This window comes from Phyllostomus hastatus, unplaced genomic scaffold (assembly GCF_019186645.2).
Source record: "Phyllostomus hastatus isolate PE091 unplaced genomic scaffold, TTU_PhHast_1.1 phas_contig_210, whole genome shotgun sequence".
In the NCBI taxonomy this organism is placed as follows: domain Eukaryota; kingdom Metazoa; phylum Chordata; class Mammalia; order Chiroptera; family Phyllostomidae; genus Phyllostomus; species Phyllostomus hastatus.
Genome location: NW_025333737.1, coordinates 5,272,446 through 5,293,332, shown reverse-complemented (window position 1 = coordinate 5,293,332; position 20,887 = coordinate 5,272,446). Strand labels below are relative to the sequence as shown.

At 54.7% G+C, this 20,887-nt stretch overlaps 1 protein-coding gene across 2 annotated transcripts in view; it reads right to left on the bottom strand.

The window, feature by feature from the left end:
- The window catches only part of RAB11FIP4 (RAB11 family interacting protein 4), a 104,287-nt gene that overhangs the window by 27,799 nt on the left and 55,601 nt on the right, over positions 1 to 20,887 (bottom strand). Inside the window, exon 1 of one of the 2 annotated variants that reach the window (XM_045836486.1) lies at positions 11,343 to 11,627. The exons of the other annotated variant lie outside the window; for it this stretch is intronic. Coding sequence (XP_045692442.1) covers positions 11,343 to 11,372 — 30 coding nt within the window. The 5' untranslated portion in view covers positions 11,373 to 11,627. Of the gene's footprint in view, positions 1 to 11,342; positions 11,628 to 20,887 lie in introns of those variants that run through there. 2 annotated transcript variants of the gene reach the window in all.

Genomic DNA, 20,887 nt, shown 5'->3' with positions numbered 1-20,887 from the left:
CACACATACACACACACACACACACACACACACGAAAGACCGTGTGAAGACACAGGGAGAGGACGGCCACCTGCGTGCCAAGGCCAGCAGCCGCAGAAGAAGCCAAACCTGCTGAGGCCTTCATCTCAGGTGTCAGACTCCAGGACGGTGGACAAAATTAGTTTCAGTAGTTTAAGGCGCCCCGGCTGGGGCCCTTTGCTGCAGCAGCCCTAGAGAATGAATACACTTTCCTCCTCCTCTTCTGAGAAGCCTGCACCAAACCCCTCACCTCGGGTGGAATTTTTCACCCCCTTCCCACCCGACAATACAGTAAATTCCTCAAGGTCAATCCAATTCAAGCTCCGAAGAGAACTACCGGCTCTCCAGAACCTCATCAAGAGACTTGGGGTTTCTATTTGTTTTGGTCTCTCCTCAAAAGAAATAACTAACTTTTCTTTCATGATCGTTTTCAGCTACTGCTGCTTCTAAAAACACTATTATTTTGCTGGAACTGAAGCTTGATGAATCTATGATTTTCAGGACAATGTTCGTAAACACTACTTATACATGAATCTTAGTAAATTACTTCCATTTCTCGTGCTCTCCCAATAATATAGGTGCCTTTCACTTCTACAGAAGTGTAGGTGCGATTCAGCCGGGGACACTTAAAATGGCAAAGGCAGCTCTGGTTTACCCGGAACTTTATTTTGTGCAGCGGTAACACCAACGTAAAAGGTGTTTTACCTACACGGCGCTCGGTTTACAAGAGAAGAGACCAGAAGCCGGCCCTGGCACCACGGACCCCACCACAGGGCCGGGCCCTGGACAGGCCACCTCTGCGGCCAGCAGCACTCGGCAATTGAGCACGATATTGCCGGTTTCTCTGTGCCAGGCAGTATTTCTGGCTACTGGAAACCCAGAGCAGATTCTTCCCTCTGTTGTGGTTACTCCGGGAAGGAGGGCCCTCGCCGCTCCTGGGACACGTGGGCACCCCGCTCGGCTGTGACGTGGCCAGAACCGAAGCCCCTCCCAGGCCATCCTTCCAGGGCCAGTGACGGTGACTGAGGGGCTGGGCAGGCACTGCATCTGGGTTTGGCTAAGTGACCCAGCTCGAAAGAAAACCTCCAGGGGAGGCGGTCCCAGGGTCAGCTTCTGCTCCCAAAAGGACCAAAGCCCTTGACGGGGGTGACCGCCCCACTCCTGGATCTGAGTGCCCCGGAGAACCAACCTCTTGAACAAAGAGGGTTCCCAGAGGCCCCTGCAGCAGCCCACTCCCTTCCCCCAGCCAGAGCCGACAGTCCTGCGTTTCAAACATGGACTCGGGAGACAAACTGCTGGGGATTATGAAAACAGAACTTAAATTGCTTCCACATCTGGAAACCAAACCCAGCAGCCAGCCCCAGGAATTCCAGGCATGTCAGCCAACCAACGCTGCAGGTCAGGGAGGTGTTTCCTGTGCGTGGAGTTCCCTGCATCCACCTACTCAGACCCACACACAAGACTTCTGTCTGCAGAGGCGCCGCCGGCAGAGCCACACCTGAGGGAAGGGAAAGGAGGGCACCACCCGCGGTACCGGCCACGTGGCTGGCATCTGCTAGTGCTTCACTGGGTGGTCTGGCTTTCCTCCCCCAAACGCTGGCAAGTGAGGACTGTCTGCCCCTGACAGACAGGGACGTGGTGTCCAGCGTTTAACCCACTGTCCTCTTAAGTTACACTGGGGCTTCTCTCTCTACATCCTTCTGTTTCACACAAAAAGGCAGAGCCATGTGAACCTACATCATGAACCCCTAACTTCCATCACCCCATATAAATTGTCCAAGAAAGATTCCTCAACTACCCGCCAAGCGGGGCGGCCCCCACCACCGGGTGCAGGCAACTTGAGTGTCAAAAGCCACTGGCAGGCTGCACGGGGAACCCCGGCAGCTCTCTGGGCTATAAGTTACGGCTCCTTAAAGACGCCGCCGTTCAAAGCGCAGGCTTCAGCACGCACCCGTCAGCGGCCTGCAGGCGTGCTTGGGGTTCCGAGGGTCACCATCACGTGAGAGGAGCTCACAGTGAAGGCTCAGGCCAGCTCACCTGCGTCCAGGTGTCCTCCAGAGGCCGGGCGGCATTCCTTCCGTGGGGCACCCTCTCCCTGCACTTCCCAGGGAGCAGCCGCTCTCTGTCTCGGGGTGGGCACACCTGAGCAGAGCAGCCCTGCCCGACCCATCTAAAGCCAGGGCAGGTGCCTACCCCACCCCTCCTTTGCCAAAAAAACCCTCAGGTCTTGGAAGACCAAGCAGAGTGCAGTGTTCACCTGCCACTCACGGCCGAGGCCCCATGTGACTCCCACTGCTGGAGCAGACACATGGGGATCAGGAGGGCCAACGACAGGGCAGGGTGACCCCCCTCCCACCCCGCCCCGGAGAGCTCCCCTCCCTGAGCCCTGCATCTGTAACCTGCCAGCACCTCCCATTAGCCCCGAGCCCCAGCAGTGCTCCCAGCAGGCTCCGTTCAGATGTCCCTTTTTGTCCTTCAGCCTTTGCTGGGCTGTGTGTGCCAGGGGCCCCTGCCTTGCACCAGGGCTTGCCAGAGCCCAACTGGCCAGAACTTAGCTTCAGGGCCGCAGGCCAGGGCAGGCTGAACCGGCTCAGGTCCTTCCCAGGCTCTCCCGCAGTGGGGACAGGTGAGGGAGCACCAGGTCTGACCGCAAGTCATAGCCTGGGGCTCAGGGGGAGGAGGCCCCCGGGGAGTCTAAGGCTACTGAGGGTCCATGCAGACCCCCTCAGAGAGCCTGTGGGATCCCCACTGGCTGCAAAACCAGGCCCAGCTCCTCAGACCAGCAACACAGCCCTGTCCGGTCACACTTGGCCTCAGGACAAGATTCTGCGCCCCCCACCCACACCCCAAAGCTGCGGTCCCACTTTACTGCCACCCCCAAACCTTGGTATGTGTGCTCCTTATGCCTGAAACACGGTACCCCCTTTGCCACAAACACCTGGCCCTAAACAAGCCCCAGATGGACACGCCACACCCCCACACACTCCCACTACCCCCGCCCCCAGCCCAGAGCTCCTTGAGCCCTGGGCACTCTCTCCCTAGTAGGCCCTTTCTCTGCTCCTGTGGCTCTTCCTGGGGCGCTGGGAGAGGAGGCACACTCCAGGCTGGGGCCTCATCCTCAGCCCCACCCGTTTATGCACCACTTTAAGGAGAGAATTACCTGCTGGGGAAACCTTTCCTTCCAGCCTTGGCACGGCTAACCCATGGTTCTCTGTCTCCAGCCAGGAGCAGTGTGGTAGCCTTGCCCCCAGGTTGCCTCCTGGGGGTCCCAGAGGAGCCACCACACCAGCTTACATGAGCTCCCTGTGAGCAAAGCCTGCCCCACCCACAGCCTTGTTTCTTAGCGCTGGCTTAACTCACTGCACGCCCAGCACACGGCAAGGAGTGAGGTCTATCCTGTACCGGAGACCAAACACCACCTCCTCAAGGAAGGGCTGTGAACCCCGGGCCCATGCACAAACCTCAGGAAGCTGGGCTACTGGCCTACATCAGGATCTGAGGAGGGAGTGGGGTGGAGAGGAGACCTCTGAGAAAAACACGGTCTAAGACCACAGGCAGCATCTTCAGCCAGATACCCCCATGCAGCTGTCTCCAGGGCCTCACACTCGGCCCACCGCTCCCCCAGCGCTGCTCTGACCTTAGCAAGCAGCCCAGCTCGTCAGTCTCACCCGCAAAGGTCCCCGAGTACTGACCACTGGCCCCCTCCCTCCCCTGCAGCCCAGCCATGCCGCTCACACAGGTCCCTGTGCCTTCCCCCATGCGGTCCCTGCTCGGAACTCCTCCATCTGTCTGTCTGGAGCGACACCATTGGCTGGCGCTCCCAGAGCCCTTGGCTCCCAGCTGAAGCAGCACAGGTCTAAGTAGTCTTCCACCATCTATCTGAGGAAGACCAGGGAAAACCACACCTATTAAGCAGCTATCGTGAGCCAGAGGTTTTGTGCATCAGTCACTGTTCAGAGGAGAGAACTGGGGTTCAGGGAGATTAACAAGGTCACAGAGCTGGCAGGGCGGGGATCTGAGCAAGGTCTGGTTTTAATGCAAGGAGGGCACAGGGAATACTAAATACTCCTGGCGACGGCAGTGCCCGGCACCCAGCCCTGGGGCAGTCTCTCAGGGGAACAGGATTTAGCAAGGCTGGTGGCACCAGAACTTGGACCTGAGCTGAAGGCTGCGGGGACCACCATCAGCTGAGGCTCCTGGGGCCTGTGCCACCCTGGCCACGGGGCACAGCCCCCACCCCTTTCCCACCACAAAGAGCTTCAAAGAGGCTGCATGTGGGAAGATTTTACAGAAAGAGAGAGGAGAGAGGTTTGAAAGAAAATTGCTAAAAGGAAACACATGTGAAAATGAAAATTCAGGCACAATGGGAGTAGGCGAGAAGGAAGGAAAAGATGATCGAGGATTATAAACTGAGTCAGGAAGCCCTGGTGCAGGGCACCAGTTTCTCTCCCCTATGCTGGGAAGGCCCGCAGCCCACTCCCTGCCTTCATTTCCCCCTGAAACTCTGGCAGAATGGGGCAGTGTGACCTTAGGTGATACCAGGAAGAGAGAAACAGGGAAAGGTGCCTTGTATGTAATCATGATGACTATGGAGCCATGGTCCATATTCAGTGGGAGAAGAAACCTGAGGCTCAGAGAGGTTGCTCTGTGTTCCCGAGGTCACACAGCTGGAGGGCTGTAAAGCTGGACTCTGATCCCGGGTCTGCTCGGTGTTCAGGCTCATTCCCTTGTACATTATAGTGTACTTTCATAAAGCCTACCACTGCTACAAGATGGCTCTGCTCCGTTCCTTGAAGAAACTGGGAAAATTATGTAAGTTCTCTAGAGGTTACCTGGTTTTTGTGTTTCACTAAATCCAAGATGCCTTTGATGTTAAGATGCACTGTTATTTCGAGTACCCCAAGAAAGAAAAGGTGCTGTCAATTAAATTATAACACATCGACACATTCAAATTTGAGATGTTCAAATGTGAAGAAAAAGTGTCTTAGAATCTATAAAATACAGAGTGCATGTAAGTGGGGCATGGGGGTCCAGTCCCCGCCCCTTAGACAGCGTGTGTGTGCTGCAGGGCAGACGACAACTCCACGTGTGCAAGTGCATGCACACACAGACACACACGCTGCTGCTGTGAGACTTCCCTTTGCCAGCACCCGAAGCAATGCAGTCTCACAGATCATCACACAGCAACGTGCGGGCCAGACCTGCCCTGTCAACGAGAACTCTCGCTTTGCCAGGAGACCATCAATGCAAGGTTACTTGGGCAGAGGCTGTCCTGACCACCACCCTCCACCAAGATGAAGCTGGGTGAGCCACACACCTCTGAGGAACCCTGGATGCACAGGCAGGACTGCTCCTTGGAAAACTACCCAGCATGCCGGGTTAGCTGCACAGCTTGCACCTTTCTGTCTGGCTCCCCTCCATGTCTCCTGGGGCCTGCAGCCAGCCAGAGCCGCAGTGCTTTAATAAGGCAGATGCTGTGGGCTGGCAGGCAGGCAGCTCTGCTCCATGCTGGCTTTCCAGCTGGGCACAGGTGGACGGAGAGGCAGGCCCTAGCTGCAGGTGTAGGGCAGGTGGGCGGGGTGCAGCCCTGGTCTCTTTGGCAGACTGGCCACGGCTTGGCACAGCAGGTAGCCTCTGGGAGGAAGGAGTAGGTGCAGCCCTAGCTCAAGCCCCGGGGAGATGGCTGTCACCTTGGAGCATGCTTTGCATCTCATTCAGACTGCCACACGGGCACCAGTCATATCACCCCAACCCCTCCCCCCCCCAGTCTGCAGCTGTAGAGTTGGTTTATTTAAACACAGAAGCTGGGGAAGTGGAATTTGCACCTCCTATAACTGCCCCTGCCACCTCCCGTTTCAGTGTTGACATCCTCCCTGTGAGAAACTCTGTTTGGGGCTAAGGTTATTTGCCACAAGACTCAAACTGGTAGGAGCTTGTAGGAACTAAATTAACAGCTCACTCCCATGCCAGGCACTGTTCTGAGTGCTTTTCATACATTTACATATTTGATCCAGAAAGCAACCATGTGAGGGAAATGCTATTAGCATCCTGCTCATTTCACAGATGAGGAAATCGAGGCACAGAGACATTAAAATAATTTGCCTAAGCTTCCACAACCAGCAACTGGCCGAGCCAGGATTTGAACCCAGATGCCAGACCACCGGAGTCCAGGCTCTTGGGCACTACACTACCCTGCCTCTCTAGCTCCCTCACCGCCCATCATCTGCCAACCAAGCATCAAACCCGCTCTAGCAGCTCAGATCACGTGGCTCATTTTCTCTTCACCATTGCCCTATGACGTGGGTTGTATTATCAACCCCATTCCACGGATGGGCAAGCCGAGGTTCAGAAAGGTGAGGCAGCTTGCCCAACGGCGACGACTAGCAAACAGCAAAGCCAGGATCCAGATCCATGCACTTTCTGACTCTGCATTTTCTTCTCCCTTCACAGGCACTGAGTGTGAGGTGAAGGTACTGGTGTGTTGAGGTAGGCGTTCCTCCCGGGAAAACCAGCAATCAGGAAGGACAAGTTTGCACCTTCTCTCTCCTATCCTAAGGGGGAGACAGTGAAGAGCAGACCCCAAGCCCACCACAGACAGCACAGGCCGCTTGAAACTCGGTTTCTCTTTCTATGTGTACCAGGCTTGCAGAACACACAGAGTGGGGTGACAAAAATGACTCAAGAATAAGAATTCCCACCCACACTCCTACACTCGAGTTCTGTTTTGGTCTTCCTCTTTCTGATCCCTTAAAAAAGAAACGTTCTCATGAGCAGAGCCACAGATATTAACAATAACAGCTACAGAGTTTTTGTTTTCATTTGAATCATGTTTACATTGTAAGGAAAGAACCCACTTTTCTGGGACGATGAAGCATGTTGAATCCATTAAAAAATATGCCCAACAGTCAGAAAACTTCCCATTTCTTGACAGACATCAAGAAGTGGGGTTACTAGTACTGGCCTGCTGGACAGCGCTGGGGCCGGAGGTCACCTGGACCCTACAGCTCTGCACCACCATGCTGCCTCCTGAGGCCTCCGTGCAACACTCCGAGGAGGCACACAGTTCTCGTTGCCTACTTTCTGCTTCCTCTACACACCCACACTCTGGGGCCTAGGCTGGACAGACGCTCCTTAGGAGACCAGGGCCCAGGGCTGTGCCTCCCACTGCCAAGGGGTAGAGGGAGTGAAAAGAGGGGCCTGGGCACAGGAGGCTCAGGAAGGTCAGGAGCTCAAGGAGGTGATGAGGAAACAGAGCCCTGGGGGGGCTGGCCAGAGCCACACAAACCCAGGCTGCCGGTTACTCTGTGAGCCTCAAGTGCTGAAGGCGCCCAGCCCCGATGGCACTGACTGGTGGGGACAGGGAGATCGCCCCGACTCTGCCAGCTTAGTGCGCATCATCTGGGTGGGTTTTGTGGGTATTGATTTGTGTGGTGGAAATAAGAGTCTGGCAAGAACTGTTTCCACACTCATGTGACCAAGCTTATCTGATCCGGCCCTGGGCTAAGGGCAGGGCTAAGGGCAGGAAAGTCCACAGGCAGCCAGACCACACACAGACACCTCTTTCAAGAAACGCCTTAATACCTAAATCCCTCAACAGCTCCAGCTTGAACTGGACAGAGCAATGAAATGCATCGTGTGCTGATGGATTTCTAGAATCAACTGTACTGTCCTCCTGGGATGCTGGGCTGTGGCTTGGCTGCATCAGGCGGCCACCTTATTTCTACCTGCTTCACTCTGCAATCATAGCAGCCTCCTGGCAGTTCCGTGGACACGTCTCACCAGCCGTGGTCCCACCTTAGGGACTTTGCAGTTGCTCTACCTCTTGGGTCAAGATGTCACCTTCTCAGTGAGGACTTCCCTGCCCACTCCATTTAAAAACAATACCTCGAACAGCGCTCCCACGCTGCCCTGCTTCCTCTCCTGCCATCCCACACACTGCAGGTTCCACCTGTGTGCCTGCCCCTCTGCCGTCGTGAGAGCTCCATGGAGGCAAGGACTGCGGTCTGCTGTTCACTGCAGAATCTCCAGTGCCCAGCACAGAATCGAGCACAAATCAGACGCTCAAATATTTGTTGAATAAAGAAATCGCTGTGCCAGGCATGTGTTGGGCAAACAAAAATGGGGAAGGGTCTGCACCCTGGAATGCCATCTGGTAGAGGACACTGCCAGCCCACACAGGCATATAACTCCTGAAGTAATCAAACGGGAGTGTGCCTAAAGAGATTTTAATGAGGTGCTACCAACTCCAGCTATTTATATATTCTACAGAGTTAAAAATTTTCTTTAGCGCAACCTGAGAGTGCTCTGCTTACTGAAGGTTCTACCATAGAGTATAATATAGAAATGTACAAGTTCCTGAAACCTTAAACTTAATTCACAGTCACTATAATATAAAACACCTTAATTTTTCTATTCTTCAAGGTCAAAACAAAGTCTCATCTTTCTCTCTCTACCCCCAAGAAAATGAATGGGGGTATTCTAAAAGACAGAGGAAATGCCAATGCTTTTATAAATACAAGTCAATCCTCTGCAAAGAAAGAGCTTAAGACGCCCATATTCTACTTCGGTATTGATTCTCAGCCTTTTAACAGTTTAAGCTGACCACAAACCTCCCCTTCTATTGGGTTGGCCAAAAAGTCTGTTACATTTTTTCTGTATGATGGCTCTAGTAGCATTAGGTGGTCTGTAATATCATTCAAAATGATTTTGTTAGACTGTATTGTGACAGCTGTCATATCAGCATGTGTTTTAAAAAAACGTAATCAAAATTGGTGAATTTTTGTGGAGCCATTCTAATATTGAAGATGGAAGAAAACAGAATGTTTTCCGCATATTATGCATTATTATTTCAAGAAAGGTAAAAACACAACTGAAACACAAGGAAAGATTTGTGCAGTGTATGGAGAAGGTGCTGTGACTGATCAAACATGTCAAAAGTGGTTTGTGACATTGCATTCTGCGTATTTCTCGCTGGACAATGCTCCACGGTCGGGTAGGCTGGTTGAAGTTGACAGCGATCAAATTGAGACAGTAATTGAGAGCAATCAATGTTATACCACGCAGGACATAGTCAACATACTCAAAATATCCAAAGCAATAAAGTTATTGATAAAAACGAAAACCATGTCTTTTATTTTATGGATAAAAATAAATGATTTTTTGGCCGACACAATATAAAGTGAAGTGAAATTGCGAAGCCCCTCAAAGCAGGATCAATTGTGCAGTGTGTCTCCTGGCAAAACAGTCCCCACCAGAGAAGGCACTTCAGCCCTTGGAAAGGAAGTTTCCAGCCACTTTGATAGGGGGAGGCTAGTGTGCTTTAGGGAAGGGCACAAATGCTCTGAAGAGAGGGCAGGTGGGAGGGAGAGCTGGGGAGGGGCAATGGAGTATCCAGCAGGAAGTTCTCAAGCTGCAGCCCACTGCCTCCTCAGGGCAGGCTACTCCAGGCCCCCTAATTTCTTCTCCCTTTTCTTCCTGCAATCAACTAAAAGTCATTTCCATAAATAGACTCTAGGTAGTCTCTCCTACTGCTCTTCCTTGGGACAAAGGTCACACCTGCCAGCCTGCTCACCTGGCCTGGCTAGCTTAGTCCCTCCCCTAGACACACTCTTATCACTCACGTTGGCCTTAGTCATCCACCCTACCCCCTCCACCAAAGCCTAGGGTGCCCAAAATTACAAAACTGTCCCCCAGTAGGCACTTGCCCAAGCTATGCTACCTACTACTCAAGTCTCAGGTTCTTCACTGGCTTCCCTCCTTCCCCTGGGCCACACTCAGGGGGCCTCATGGGGACCTCAGGAGACGACTCAAAACAACCTACCTAACAGCTCAGAGAAGCTCGGCAGGGAGCAATTCCACCCAAGTTTTCAGTCTCCCAACTGCCTGCAAACATCAAGGGCAGGGAAACAGGTGTGTATAGTAGCCCTTGGACACATAATTAGCATTTCATGAGAACCAGCTTAGCGGTTTAAGGTTTGGGCCCCGTCTGTCTGGGTAAGCTGGTGCTGGGCAAGTGGCAAGACCCCAGTCAATGGCAGTGACTCATAGGACTCCTTCCATCCAGGCTGAGTTGGATGGTTACAGGGAGGAGGGGAGACAGAGATGCCCACTGCAGAGATGCTCAGAGGCAGAGGTCTGAGAGGCACACAACTAGTAACCCTCCCCTTTGAGATTCCTTTTTCCATAACCTGGCATCACTATAACCACATTTCACCAGGGGAACAACCTGGGGATGCCCCAGAGGATGTGCCAGCCCCACCCCCTTCCCAGGAGGCCAAGCGATTAGCAGCTGCCTCCAGGAAGGGTGGACAGAGATGTGGTGGATCACCAGAAACCAGAAACCAGACCACTGGTTTGCTACACCAGGACGTAGGCTGAGTTAAGGAAGGTGACCTAGAAATAAGTCAGTTAAAGAACACTGACATGTCCCTCAGGGCCAAGTATTGTGTCACACATTTAGCCATCTGTGGAAGAGAGGGCTGGGGAAATGGGGAAGCAGGTACATTGGTGGGTGTGCATGGATGAAAAGGAAAAAAAGTCCAGGGCTGAATAGGGATCAGGTTCCCACAGCACAGACACGGTTGTCCAGAGGCTGCTCCGCCAAGATCCTTGTTGCCCGCTGAGAAGCCACTGTGACTACAGCCGGGATGGACCCGCTGGCTCTTGGGGAGCGAAGGGGTAGGAGTCGCGCACATCTCGGGTCTCCGCAGCATCTCGGCTGGGAAAGGACAGGGCCCTGTCCCCAAACCCCTAACTGGGCTGGCCCTCCCTCTTGCCCGGCAGAGCCCCTCGGAGAGGTGAGGGAGGCCGGGTAACAGGCTTGGTGCAGCCTCGAAGAACTGCGGGAAAACTTCGCTCGCGCATAGCCCGCTTCGGGACTGGCGGGGGCAAGCGCAGAGCTGCGGCAACACCCGGCTCGGAGGAGCAGGCGCGCTGGGAGCGGAGGGGAGACGAGGGGGTCCCGAAGGAGGTGTCCGGACAAACGAGCCCCCTTCACAGGCAACTACATTCCCCTAAAACAACTTTTGGAAACTGCGCCTAAGAGAGAGGCGGTCACCTCTTTCCGCGCCCAGCAGCTAGTCCTGCCCACTCTCGAACCTGGGCGCAGGCAGAGGGCCCGGAGTGGGCAGCGGTTTCTCCGCTGTGGCCTAGCAAGCCGGGGTGCAGGTAACCCGACCTCCCCGGCCAAGGCCGAGAGGGCGGACACTCCCGGGACAGGAACTGGAGCCCGCGCTCCGGGAACTTCCCTGGCCCAGGGGCTGCGGGCCGAGCCAGGTGCGCGTCCCCGGAGCCCCAGGAGCCCGAGCCCTTCGGCCGCCGCTTACCTGGCTCCCGGGGGCCGGCGGAGTGCGCATCCCCGGTCTGGCCGCGGGTCGGTGCGCTGCCGAGAGGCGAGAAGCGGGCGGACGCGGGTCAGCGGAGTGGGAAGGGACGTGGCGGGCAGCGCGGAGAAAGCAGGAACAGCCCGCACCTCGCCGCGGCAGTTAGCTCGGTTCGGCCCCAGTTGAAGGCGCCGGCCCCGCCCCCACCCGCGCCGGTTGCCGGGAGACCCGCGTGGGCCGAAGGGTTCTTTGTATCAAAGCTGCCGCGACATCACAAGGCGCCCCGGAGCGGCAATCGAAGGGGCGGGGCTTGCAGCCGGGGGCGGGGCCTAAACAGAAGGAAACAGCCCAGGAACCCCAGCCACGGGGGCGGGCCCAGGTAGCCCCGCCCCCTAAGGTAGAGGCAGGTGGCTGGGGCAGCGCTGACCAATGGCCTCACGGCAGCCAGGCCGGACTCAAGGGCCATCCCTCCCAGGCGGCGCTTCAGCGGGTGAAGCTCGCCCCGGCCCTCAGGAACCGGCGCGGTGAGGTTACGGCCGCCCGGGTTTCAGCTGACCCGGCCTTTGGTTTGAGGAAGAAGGCATTTGTAAACGCGCTCCTGCCTGGCGGGCTCTGTGGCCACTGCTGTTCATTCTAGTTTATTCTCACTGTTTGTGGTCGCCGCACTGCGAGAGTCTGGCCAAAATTTCCAGGCTCACGTTCGCGAACCCGAAGACCTACCAGTCTCTACCCCACCACTTCCACCACCACTACCACCAGCAGCCTGAGTCTGGCGGCTCCTGAATTGAATTTTATCCTGAATCTCACCCTCAACCTTCCCAGTTGTTTTTTTTAGCAGGGGTGTCCCACCTGCGGCCCGGGATGCTAAGATTGAAGCCCAACACAAAATCGTAAATTTACTTAAAACCTTTCTTTTGCTCATCAGTTTTCATTAGTGTTTGTGTATTTAATGTGTGGCCCAAGACAACTCTTCTTTTTCCAGTGTGATCCAGAGATGCCAAAGGATGGACACCCTTGGATAGAGTCAAAGCTGTCTTTATATCCAGCCCAGTAATACAAAGAACCAAGAGGCAGCAAGAGCTAAACAAAAAGGGAAGGTCCCCTCCTGTTGAATCATATAGCAAATACATTACTTTATGTTGAAAAAGCACCTCCCCTCCTAACTCTTCACTATGCTCTGGATTAAAAGAAGGCAAAGATGCAAGCAGCAAATGTTGCAAATGTGTTTTCCCTTTGACTTGCTGCATTGTGTAACCGGGGAGGAGCACATTTATCTTCCTATTTTCTGGCCCAGGCTGACATGAAGCCACCTCCCCCTTTGCTGAGTTCTCACTGACCAACCAGGTAGCACTTCGGTGTGGTCAAGGCCTGTGGCCAGCTGGATGCTGTCAGCAGCACCGACACACACACACACACACACACACACACACACGGAGCTTTTCAGCTTTTCTAGCCCCTTCTCTCTGGCTCTTAGCTCTCAAATTTCTTCTCCCCAATATCTCTGCAAATAAATTACCAGTTGCCCCTTTGTTTACCAGGGCCGGCCTCTGAGGCAAAGCATCCCATTGGGGCTCTCCAAAAAGAACAGCATTAGCCAGAGGTGGACTTCCTGGCAAGGGCTCCAGTGAGGCGGGGCTGGAGTGGATGGGGTTGAGGTGGAAATTCCACCGCCACTGCTGTGCCTTACAGTTCAGAGATCCATGTATGGAGGCCACAGACTCCTTGTGTCTACCCACAGAGTCCCTAACAAACAGGAGTGCCGTGGTGTATCATAAAGGGCACTGGCTTTGGACTCAGACAGACCTGAATTTGAATTCTATTTGCCATCCGTGAGTCCTGGGACAAGTTATATAACCTCTCTGAGACTTAGTGTCTTCATCTGCAAAATGGGAACGGCAGCATCTGCCAAGTCAGTTGCGCACCCTGGCACAGTGGGCACACTTCATTCTAGGCACTCCTCAAAGGTGTGGTACTAGAATGGGCCCATGCACCCTGGGCCTGCTTCATATATGCCTTCCCAGCTCCATCCGAGACCTTAGCTCAGCCCCCTCTGGAAAGTTCAGGGGTGTGTCTGAGTCCAGGGGATCTATCTGGGTTTCCCCGCTTCCCTTCTGAGTCTCATGTTGCCCCTAAGGACTGCAGGGCTCCAGGAGGCAGGTCACATGACAGAATCACCCAGAACTGGAGAAGAGTGGCAGAAACCCAAGGTAAGAATTGCTTCTCCTGGTATTGTTCCAGCAAAAGTCAAGGGAGACAGCCAGCCTTGTCAAGTCCCCTCCCCACTGCCACCAGGGACAGCCTGATTGACACTTTAAGAGCTCCTCAGAGCAGGAGTGCTAGTGGTTCCTCTCTACTTTCCTCAAAAGTAATGGGGCAGGAGCGTCTTCAGGTATTTGCTGCAAAAAGCATCATGACAGAGAGGAAGGTCCCAAGACGCCAGCATGAACGCTTCTGAGCCTGAAGCCTGCCCAGTTCTATGATTTGTAGTGGGGAAGTCATTTACTGCTTCAGAGCCTCGGTCTCCACCTCTACAAATGGAAACAAGACGTTTCCTCTTGCAGTTGTGAGGTTTAAATGAACTGATAAAACAAGCATCTAGTACAATGCCTCCCACGCTGCAGGCGCTAGACAACCAGTAGCCCCTAGCTGTTACCAGCAGCATGAACGAGCCCTAGTCTGGCTCAGTGATTAGGAGCATGAGCCCTGGAGCCAGACCCAAGGGTCCTATCTTGGCTTTATGCCCCTGTAGCTGGATGACCCTAGGCAAGTTTAATTCCCAGTGTCTCCATTTTCTCATCTGTAAACTGGAGATAATAGCACTATATATTTAAGGGTTATTGTGAGCATAGAAGTAATCAGGACTCATAATAAAACAGGACCTGGCACATAACAGGTGCTCAATAAACAGGAGCCATTATCAATCACAATATGGCAAGAGCCTGGGAAGAGCTGAGGGGAGGATTAGCCCCCGAAGCAGCTTGTGGGAGAATTTAGGACTCTGGCTTTTGGGAGGAGCCCTGACATCTTTCACATGATTCAGGGAAGCAGTGAACATTCCTTTTTTGTGGGGGATGGGGGGAGGCTGTGTCTGAAAAGAAATGTGGGAACTGAGGGCTTCAGCCTAAGCCAGGGCTCCCAAAGGACTCAGTGTCCTCTATTCAAGTGGGGACTCGAAGAAAGAACTGTAGCCCTGCCTCCCAAGCACAGTCACGCGCCTGGGGGCAAATGGACCCCTGCGTTAGCTACCCTGATCCCTTAGCGTGGGTGTGTTTTAGATGTCCTAGAATCAAACCATTTTAACCGAAGAGTCTCTTGATAAATATCTAATGAACTCTTCCCCATTTTATGGGTGGAAAGGAAGAGGATCAGAGGGGGCTGGGACTTTGTCCAAAGCCACACAATGAGGTATCTCAGACGGGCAGGGACTGAAACTCGGGCTCCTGGCGACAGTGCAGGCCCCGCCCCTCTCCACTAGACTGGGATGCTTTACCGATGGGGTAAGGCAGGTGGGACTTGGGGAGTGGCCGGGCATGGACTCCTCACAGTGCTCGCCCAGCACGATGAGTCCACCGAGGGTCTGTCTTGCCTTTTCAGGAGAAAGAACCATCTCATTAAAAACAGAAGCTCTCTCCCAGGGAATGATCCAAGAATAATTTTCAGAGGGCAAGTCATGCTGATTAATTTTTTTAATGTCACAAAACTGACTGCCATTATAGATATGGGAATACTCCCATGATGTTGAAACGCCAGAGCCAGAGAGAAGCACGTAGAATGTTGACAAGCAGGAGTTACTGTTGTCTAGAAACTAATGGGGGCGGAAAGCACACGGTCATTTGGGAGATCCAGGTGAGGAAAAAGAACAGAAAGTTCTCTCTGTACCAAAGCTACCTACCTATGTCTGTTTTCCTTCTGCTGTCACCATGCAGGAGTCAGCTCAGCATCAGCTGGTCGGGGCCATATGGAAAGGTGGGCTAAGCATATATGGCATCATTATAAAGAAAAAGAGCTCTCTGGTCATGACTAAAGCATTAACATTGGCCAAGCAACTGATGCCAACCAAGATTAATCAGCCAACTGAACAAACAGAAAACAGCTGCACAAATAATAACAGCACTAAAAAAAAAAAAAAAAAAGCATTAAGTCCAGTGGTTCTCAAACAGGGTTCCTCAGGGTTCCATGGGAACCCTGCTGCAGAGGGGAGATGCTCCAGGTAAGCAATAGTTCCACTTCTGTCCGCTTTACACGTGGACTTCATGTGAACAAAGTATTTACACATGATTTCAGGTGACAAAGGTCTCTGTGGCTCTCAAAGTGTTTCAGGTCATTGGTGTGGTATGACCATTCCTTCCCAAACAGGGCAATGAGCCTCGGAGGTGGGGAACAGCCTTCCCTCCCCACAGGTGCAGAGTCAGTCAGTGGCAGAGCCAGGGGTAGGGGCAAGCCTCAGGACTCGTCTAGTGCTGGCCCAGACGGGCCTCGGGCCTCAGGCCTCAACCAGGATTGCCAACGCCAGTCAAACTCTGTCACACTGAACGTCATTTCTGTCCGACCACAGTGTCGCCAGCGACTGCTCTTTGCGTGGGAAAGCCCTCCACACAGCTGGCTCAGCTTTGCCGCAAACACTGTCTTCCCACCTCACTCGTCGAGGGCCCTGGACTCCACAGTTGGGAAGCATCAGCCCTGGACGCTGCCTCGGCTCTCCACCCCAGAGGACAGCTTCAACCTCTGATGCCTTACGCAGTGGCTTCAGAAGGGGAAACGGGCACTAACGAAACAGGCAGGACCCAGGGACTGCAGAGGCCTCTTGACCCTGAGAGGAAGTAGCTCCCAGTCTCCCACTTAGAAAAAGTGGGTGGGGTGCCTGAATCCCAGAGTCCTTCCACTCCAGCGGGGGCTTGTCCAAGGGCCCTGCACTGGGCGGGGAAGAGGAGGGCATCTGGGACCACTCCTTCCTCTGGAAGCCGTGAGTTGGATGGCATGTTGCTAAGATCCCTTCTGGTTCTACAACCCCAGGCTAGCCCGTGAACAGGCCTTGGACCCGGGTACGCATCCTGAGAAAGGAAGCCCCTTTCCATTGGCAAACGCCTTGGTGTCGGTGCGTGTCCTTTGGCCAGGCTGCCATCATCAGTCTGCCCCTGGGGCTGGGCTCCCTCATAGCGTCTGGCTGGGTGCTACGCAGACGGGTGGGACCAGGTCTTACTGCCTCTGGCCCCAGACGAGAGTGTTTGGAGAGGCCAAGCTCTATTTTTGTCAGGCTGTGCACACAATGGAGTTTCTTACTCATACACACCCAACAAGAGGGAAAATGGTGAGAAAACGTATGTTTCCTCTGACTCATGCAACCATCTACGAGGAGGGGGTGGCAGCAAGGAGGCAGTCGGACGGCTTTTTTGACCTGATCTGGTGAAGACAGAGGAAAAACTCCTCTTTCCTCTACTCTCCATAAAGTCAGGAGACCGCAAAACCAGGAGAGCATATACGCCACCCTCCTCTCCATGCTCCCCACCTCCTCCCAGACCAGGCAGCCGCGTCTCAGACTTTTAGGAGTGGAAGGTGAAGCAGTGGTTCCCAAACTGCACTGCACAACCGACTCGCCTGGGGAACTAAAACAAGTCAGTGCCCCGGTCAGACCTCATAGCAACTGAATCCAAACATGTAGGGTGGGAGCCACGTGTTCCCATGTGGAAGGGGAAGGGAGGGAGAAAGAGAGGGAGAGAAACATCAATGTGTGGTTGCCTCTCATGCGTCCCCTATTGGGCACCTGGCCCACAACCCAGGCATGTGCCCTGAGTGGGGATTGAACCCGCAACCATGGTGTATCAGGATGATGTCTAACCAACTGAGCTACAAGGCCAGAGCCACTATCAAACATTTTATCTCCTCTGTCCACTAAACAAACTCCTCCTCATCCTTCAAAACCCCACTCAGGTGTGACCTACCAGGTAAAGCCTTCCCCCACAGCACCCCTGGACTCCTAGGGCTGTGCAGTCACCAGATGTACACATGTGTGTGCTAGGTGTGCAAACTTACCAGTGAGACCCTGTACTTGAGATGCTGGGGTCCAAATGCTGCCCCCACGGCCCTAACAGCTGCATTCTCAAGCCATGGTTTCTATCTATATTGGATCAGGGAGGGTGGTGGGGTCCCGAACCCGCCTCTTCTAACTCCAAGCCCAGGACCCTTCTTCAACCGCACAACCTGGCGGTCGGGCTGTGCTCACTGCTGGGTCACCCCATACCCTGCTCAGAGCTGCTCTGGAAGGCAGCCTGCCTGCCACCTGCCCACAGGGGCTCTCCACGAGGGTGAGGCCCCTGAGGCCCTCCAGGCGCTCCCCCAACATGGTCACTGCCCCTCCTCTAGTCCTGTGAGGTCTCCCGGTGTCCTGGTTCTCAGCCTGTAAATACGACCTACGAGAAGGTCACTCCGGGGTGGTGGTCATTACTCTCAGGAATTTACCCCCTTCCTGAGAAGAGTATAATTTTTGACAAGGAAGCTAGTGAATAAAGACAACTTTACATCTTTTTCAGACCAGAAGAACATAGAGTAAAGGGCTTGTAATTCCACTTCAAAAGCAAACACAATCCCCACACAATTGTGTCCTTCCTAAATTAACCTAGTGACACTGGAATTTAAAAACACCCAAAACCAATTGCAAATAGGCCACAGGCCACCCCATACAGGCAAGCAGTAGGTCTGCGGGCTCTGCACTGTGAGAAGGCAGCGAGCAGGGCCCGGGGAGTCAGCGGTTGGCCCCAGAGGACCCCGGGCCTGCAGCTCCCCCGGCCCCACCCAGGGTGGGCCAGGCTGCCCGTGCATAAACAGGCAGCCACAGCAGCAGACAGGACGGGACGGGCTCGTCTGGAGCCTGGAGCCGGCCTCCTGTCTCAGCTCACACACACCTCCTTTGTGGCTCCCCTTCCAGGGCAGGGCTCGGGGAAGGGAAACCGAAGGCGCCTGGCCCCAGAACACTGAGCCTGTGTTCCTCCCACTAGGGAAAACCACAAACCGGCGAGGCTCTGCGGCCGCAGCCCGGGTGGACTGAAGGGGCTGCTGTGTTCAGGTAGACCCTGGAGAGGCCCCAAGCCCAGAGGAGGCCAGGGCGGGGAGGGCAGGGCTGCTCTCAGGGTGCCCTGAGAAAGAAACCTTTCTTCCAGGCCAGGCCCTGAGCCGTCCCACCAGACCACAAGGCTGCATTCATGGGGGTGAAGTGCCCCCGTGCCTGGCCAGCCCTGGTTCGCACCCAGCTCTGCCACTCACCTCCTGCAGCTCGCGTGTAGTCAGTTCTCGTCTGTGCAGGCCCGGACCAGTCAACACCCAACAACTGCTCCTAGGGGTTAGGGTCCCTCAGCCTCTGACCATAATTTCCATCCATCAGTCAATATGTAACCTTGTTCTGTGTAAGTTGGCTTAAAGATACCTTATTTAATATGTATTGTTGATTCATTAACATCGAACTCAGCCGACAGCCCGATCACTGAGGCCCACACAAGGTTCATCTCACACACCTTCTCCACACGGCACATCACTTAGCAACACGAGGCAGCACTTCAGTACCACACTTGGGGGTCACTGAAAGCAGCCAAATCACCAAAAAAAGCCCCCAAATCCAAAAAGCGGAAGCGAGATGGAGTAACATCCTGTTCAGCCTGGGCGGCTGACCCCAACTGTCACCGCCGTGGGCACGTCCGTCCCTCCGCAGAGGATCGTGAAAGCACTGCCCGTGTTGATGGGGGGCACAGCGTGCGGAAGGGAGGACAAATTTTAGCAAGTAGGCTAATCAGCAAACACAGAATTGGCCAAAAATGAGGATCCACTATGTCTGTGTTACAGGGTGTTTGTGGGGAGGAGCTTGTTAAATGAAATACATAATGCAAGACAAGTACGTAGCACAGCAGTAGCTCAGGACGTATGTTCCCTGTTTCTCCTTCCATCACAGGCTGAACGTGGGGTCTTGTCACCTTTGCCATTCCCTCTGTTGCAATGTCTTTCCTTGAGCTTTTCCCACCGAGTGACACCCAGAGCCCAGGGTTTTGAGTTTGCCTGGGGCTGGTCTGAATCACACACCTCTTCCCTGTCCCAGCTGCCAGGCCTCCGGCTAAGCTGGTTCTCTTTTCTCCTCTCGTCTCCAGCAGCTGGACTGCGTGTTATAGAAGTGACCAGAAGAGACCTGCCTCCTGTCCCTTCCCCCAGGTCGGCACACCCCACCATGCAGGCGCCTTACCTGCTTTGCCTCAGCCACAGGGCAAGGTTCACAGAGAGACCCTCCTACTCGGGCAGGCAGACCCCCCCCACTCAAGTTCCTGCACCTGCCCACCCCACTCCCACCCTACCATGCCACTTCTTGCATCCTCACTTTCTCCTTCTCCATCAGGTCATCTCCTTACCAGATTACGTCCTGACTGCAGAATCTCTCCTGAAATCCCACGGGGTGGAAATGAGTAAACTAGAGAGTCACGGTCCCCATCCTACCTGGACTCCCACTGTGGCACTTGACCCAGTGAGTCTCTCCTGGGGACACTTGCTCCGCTTGGCTTCTAGGACACCACCCTCCCGCCTTCCTTCCACCTCCCCGAGAGGGACTTCTCCGGCGCTGTTGCGGGCTCCCCCCCCCCCCACCGCCCAGCACCCTTCCTCCACTCCGAATGTTCGCGTGCTGTGCGCTGCAGTCCTGTGAACGTCCTGCGAATGCCCATGCGCCCAGCCTGGACTTCTCCCCGGACCTCCAGTGCAGTACCCAGTGGCCGGAGGAAGATTACGGAGAAGTGGCTTGGGGACCCAGGGCAGGAGGAAGGCAGCAGGGGCACAGGGAGAGATGAACTGTGGTGCAGCGACACCAGGCCTCCCACAGGTGCTCTGGAGCCAGGATGGCCCCTCAGAGTTGCCCCAAAAAGAGACAAGGAAGCAAAATCCTGTGTCCCCATGTGGACCAGTCGTGGGACAAGGCTGCACCCAGGGAGGGTCTGCAATCTCAGGCCAGGCAGACGTGTGTCCCCTGGGGAGGGTGAGCTGTCAAACTTCCCTCCAAACCTGCTACCTCGCTCGGTCCCCACCCCCCAGCTCCGCCAGTGGCACCGACATGCACCCAGGTGCTCAGGGGAGAATGTGGACTGTCCTCGGTGAGTCTCCTTCCTCCACCCCACAAGGGCTAGTCCTGTCCACTCCAGCAGAGCCCCTTCCTCTCCCACCTGCCTGTCACTGTCCGTGACCAAGCGGCCACCATCTCCGCCCCAGGTGAATGCACAGACACCTAACTGATCGCCCTGATTCTCTTTCTCTCTCTCTCTCTCTCTCACACACACACACACACACACCCCCAGGGCTTTATCCCAAACTCCAAGCAGGCCTTGTCACTTCCCAGCCAAAAGCCTTCGCCTGGCCTCACGAGCCCAGAATCACCCTGGAACTCCCGCCCGTGCCCCCGGACACTTGTGCCCGGGTCCTCCTTCCAACCCCACACTCCAACCCTCCCCGGCCACATGGGCTTCTCGCCATCCCTCAAACCACACACCTTCCCACCTCAGAGCCTTTGCACTTTCCTGCCTTTTGCC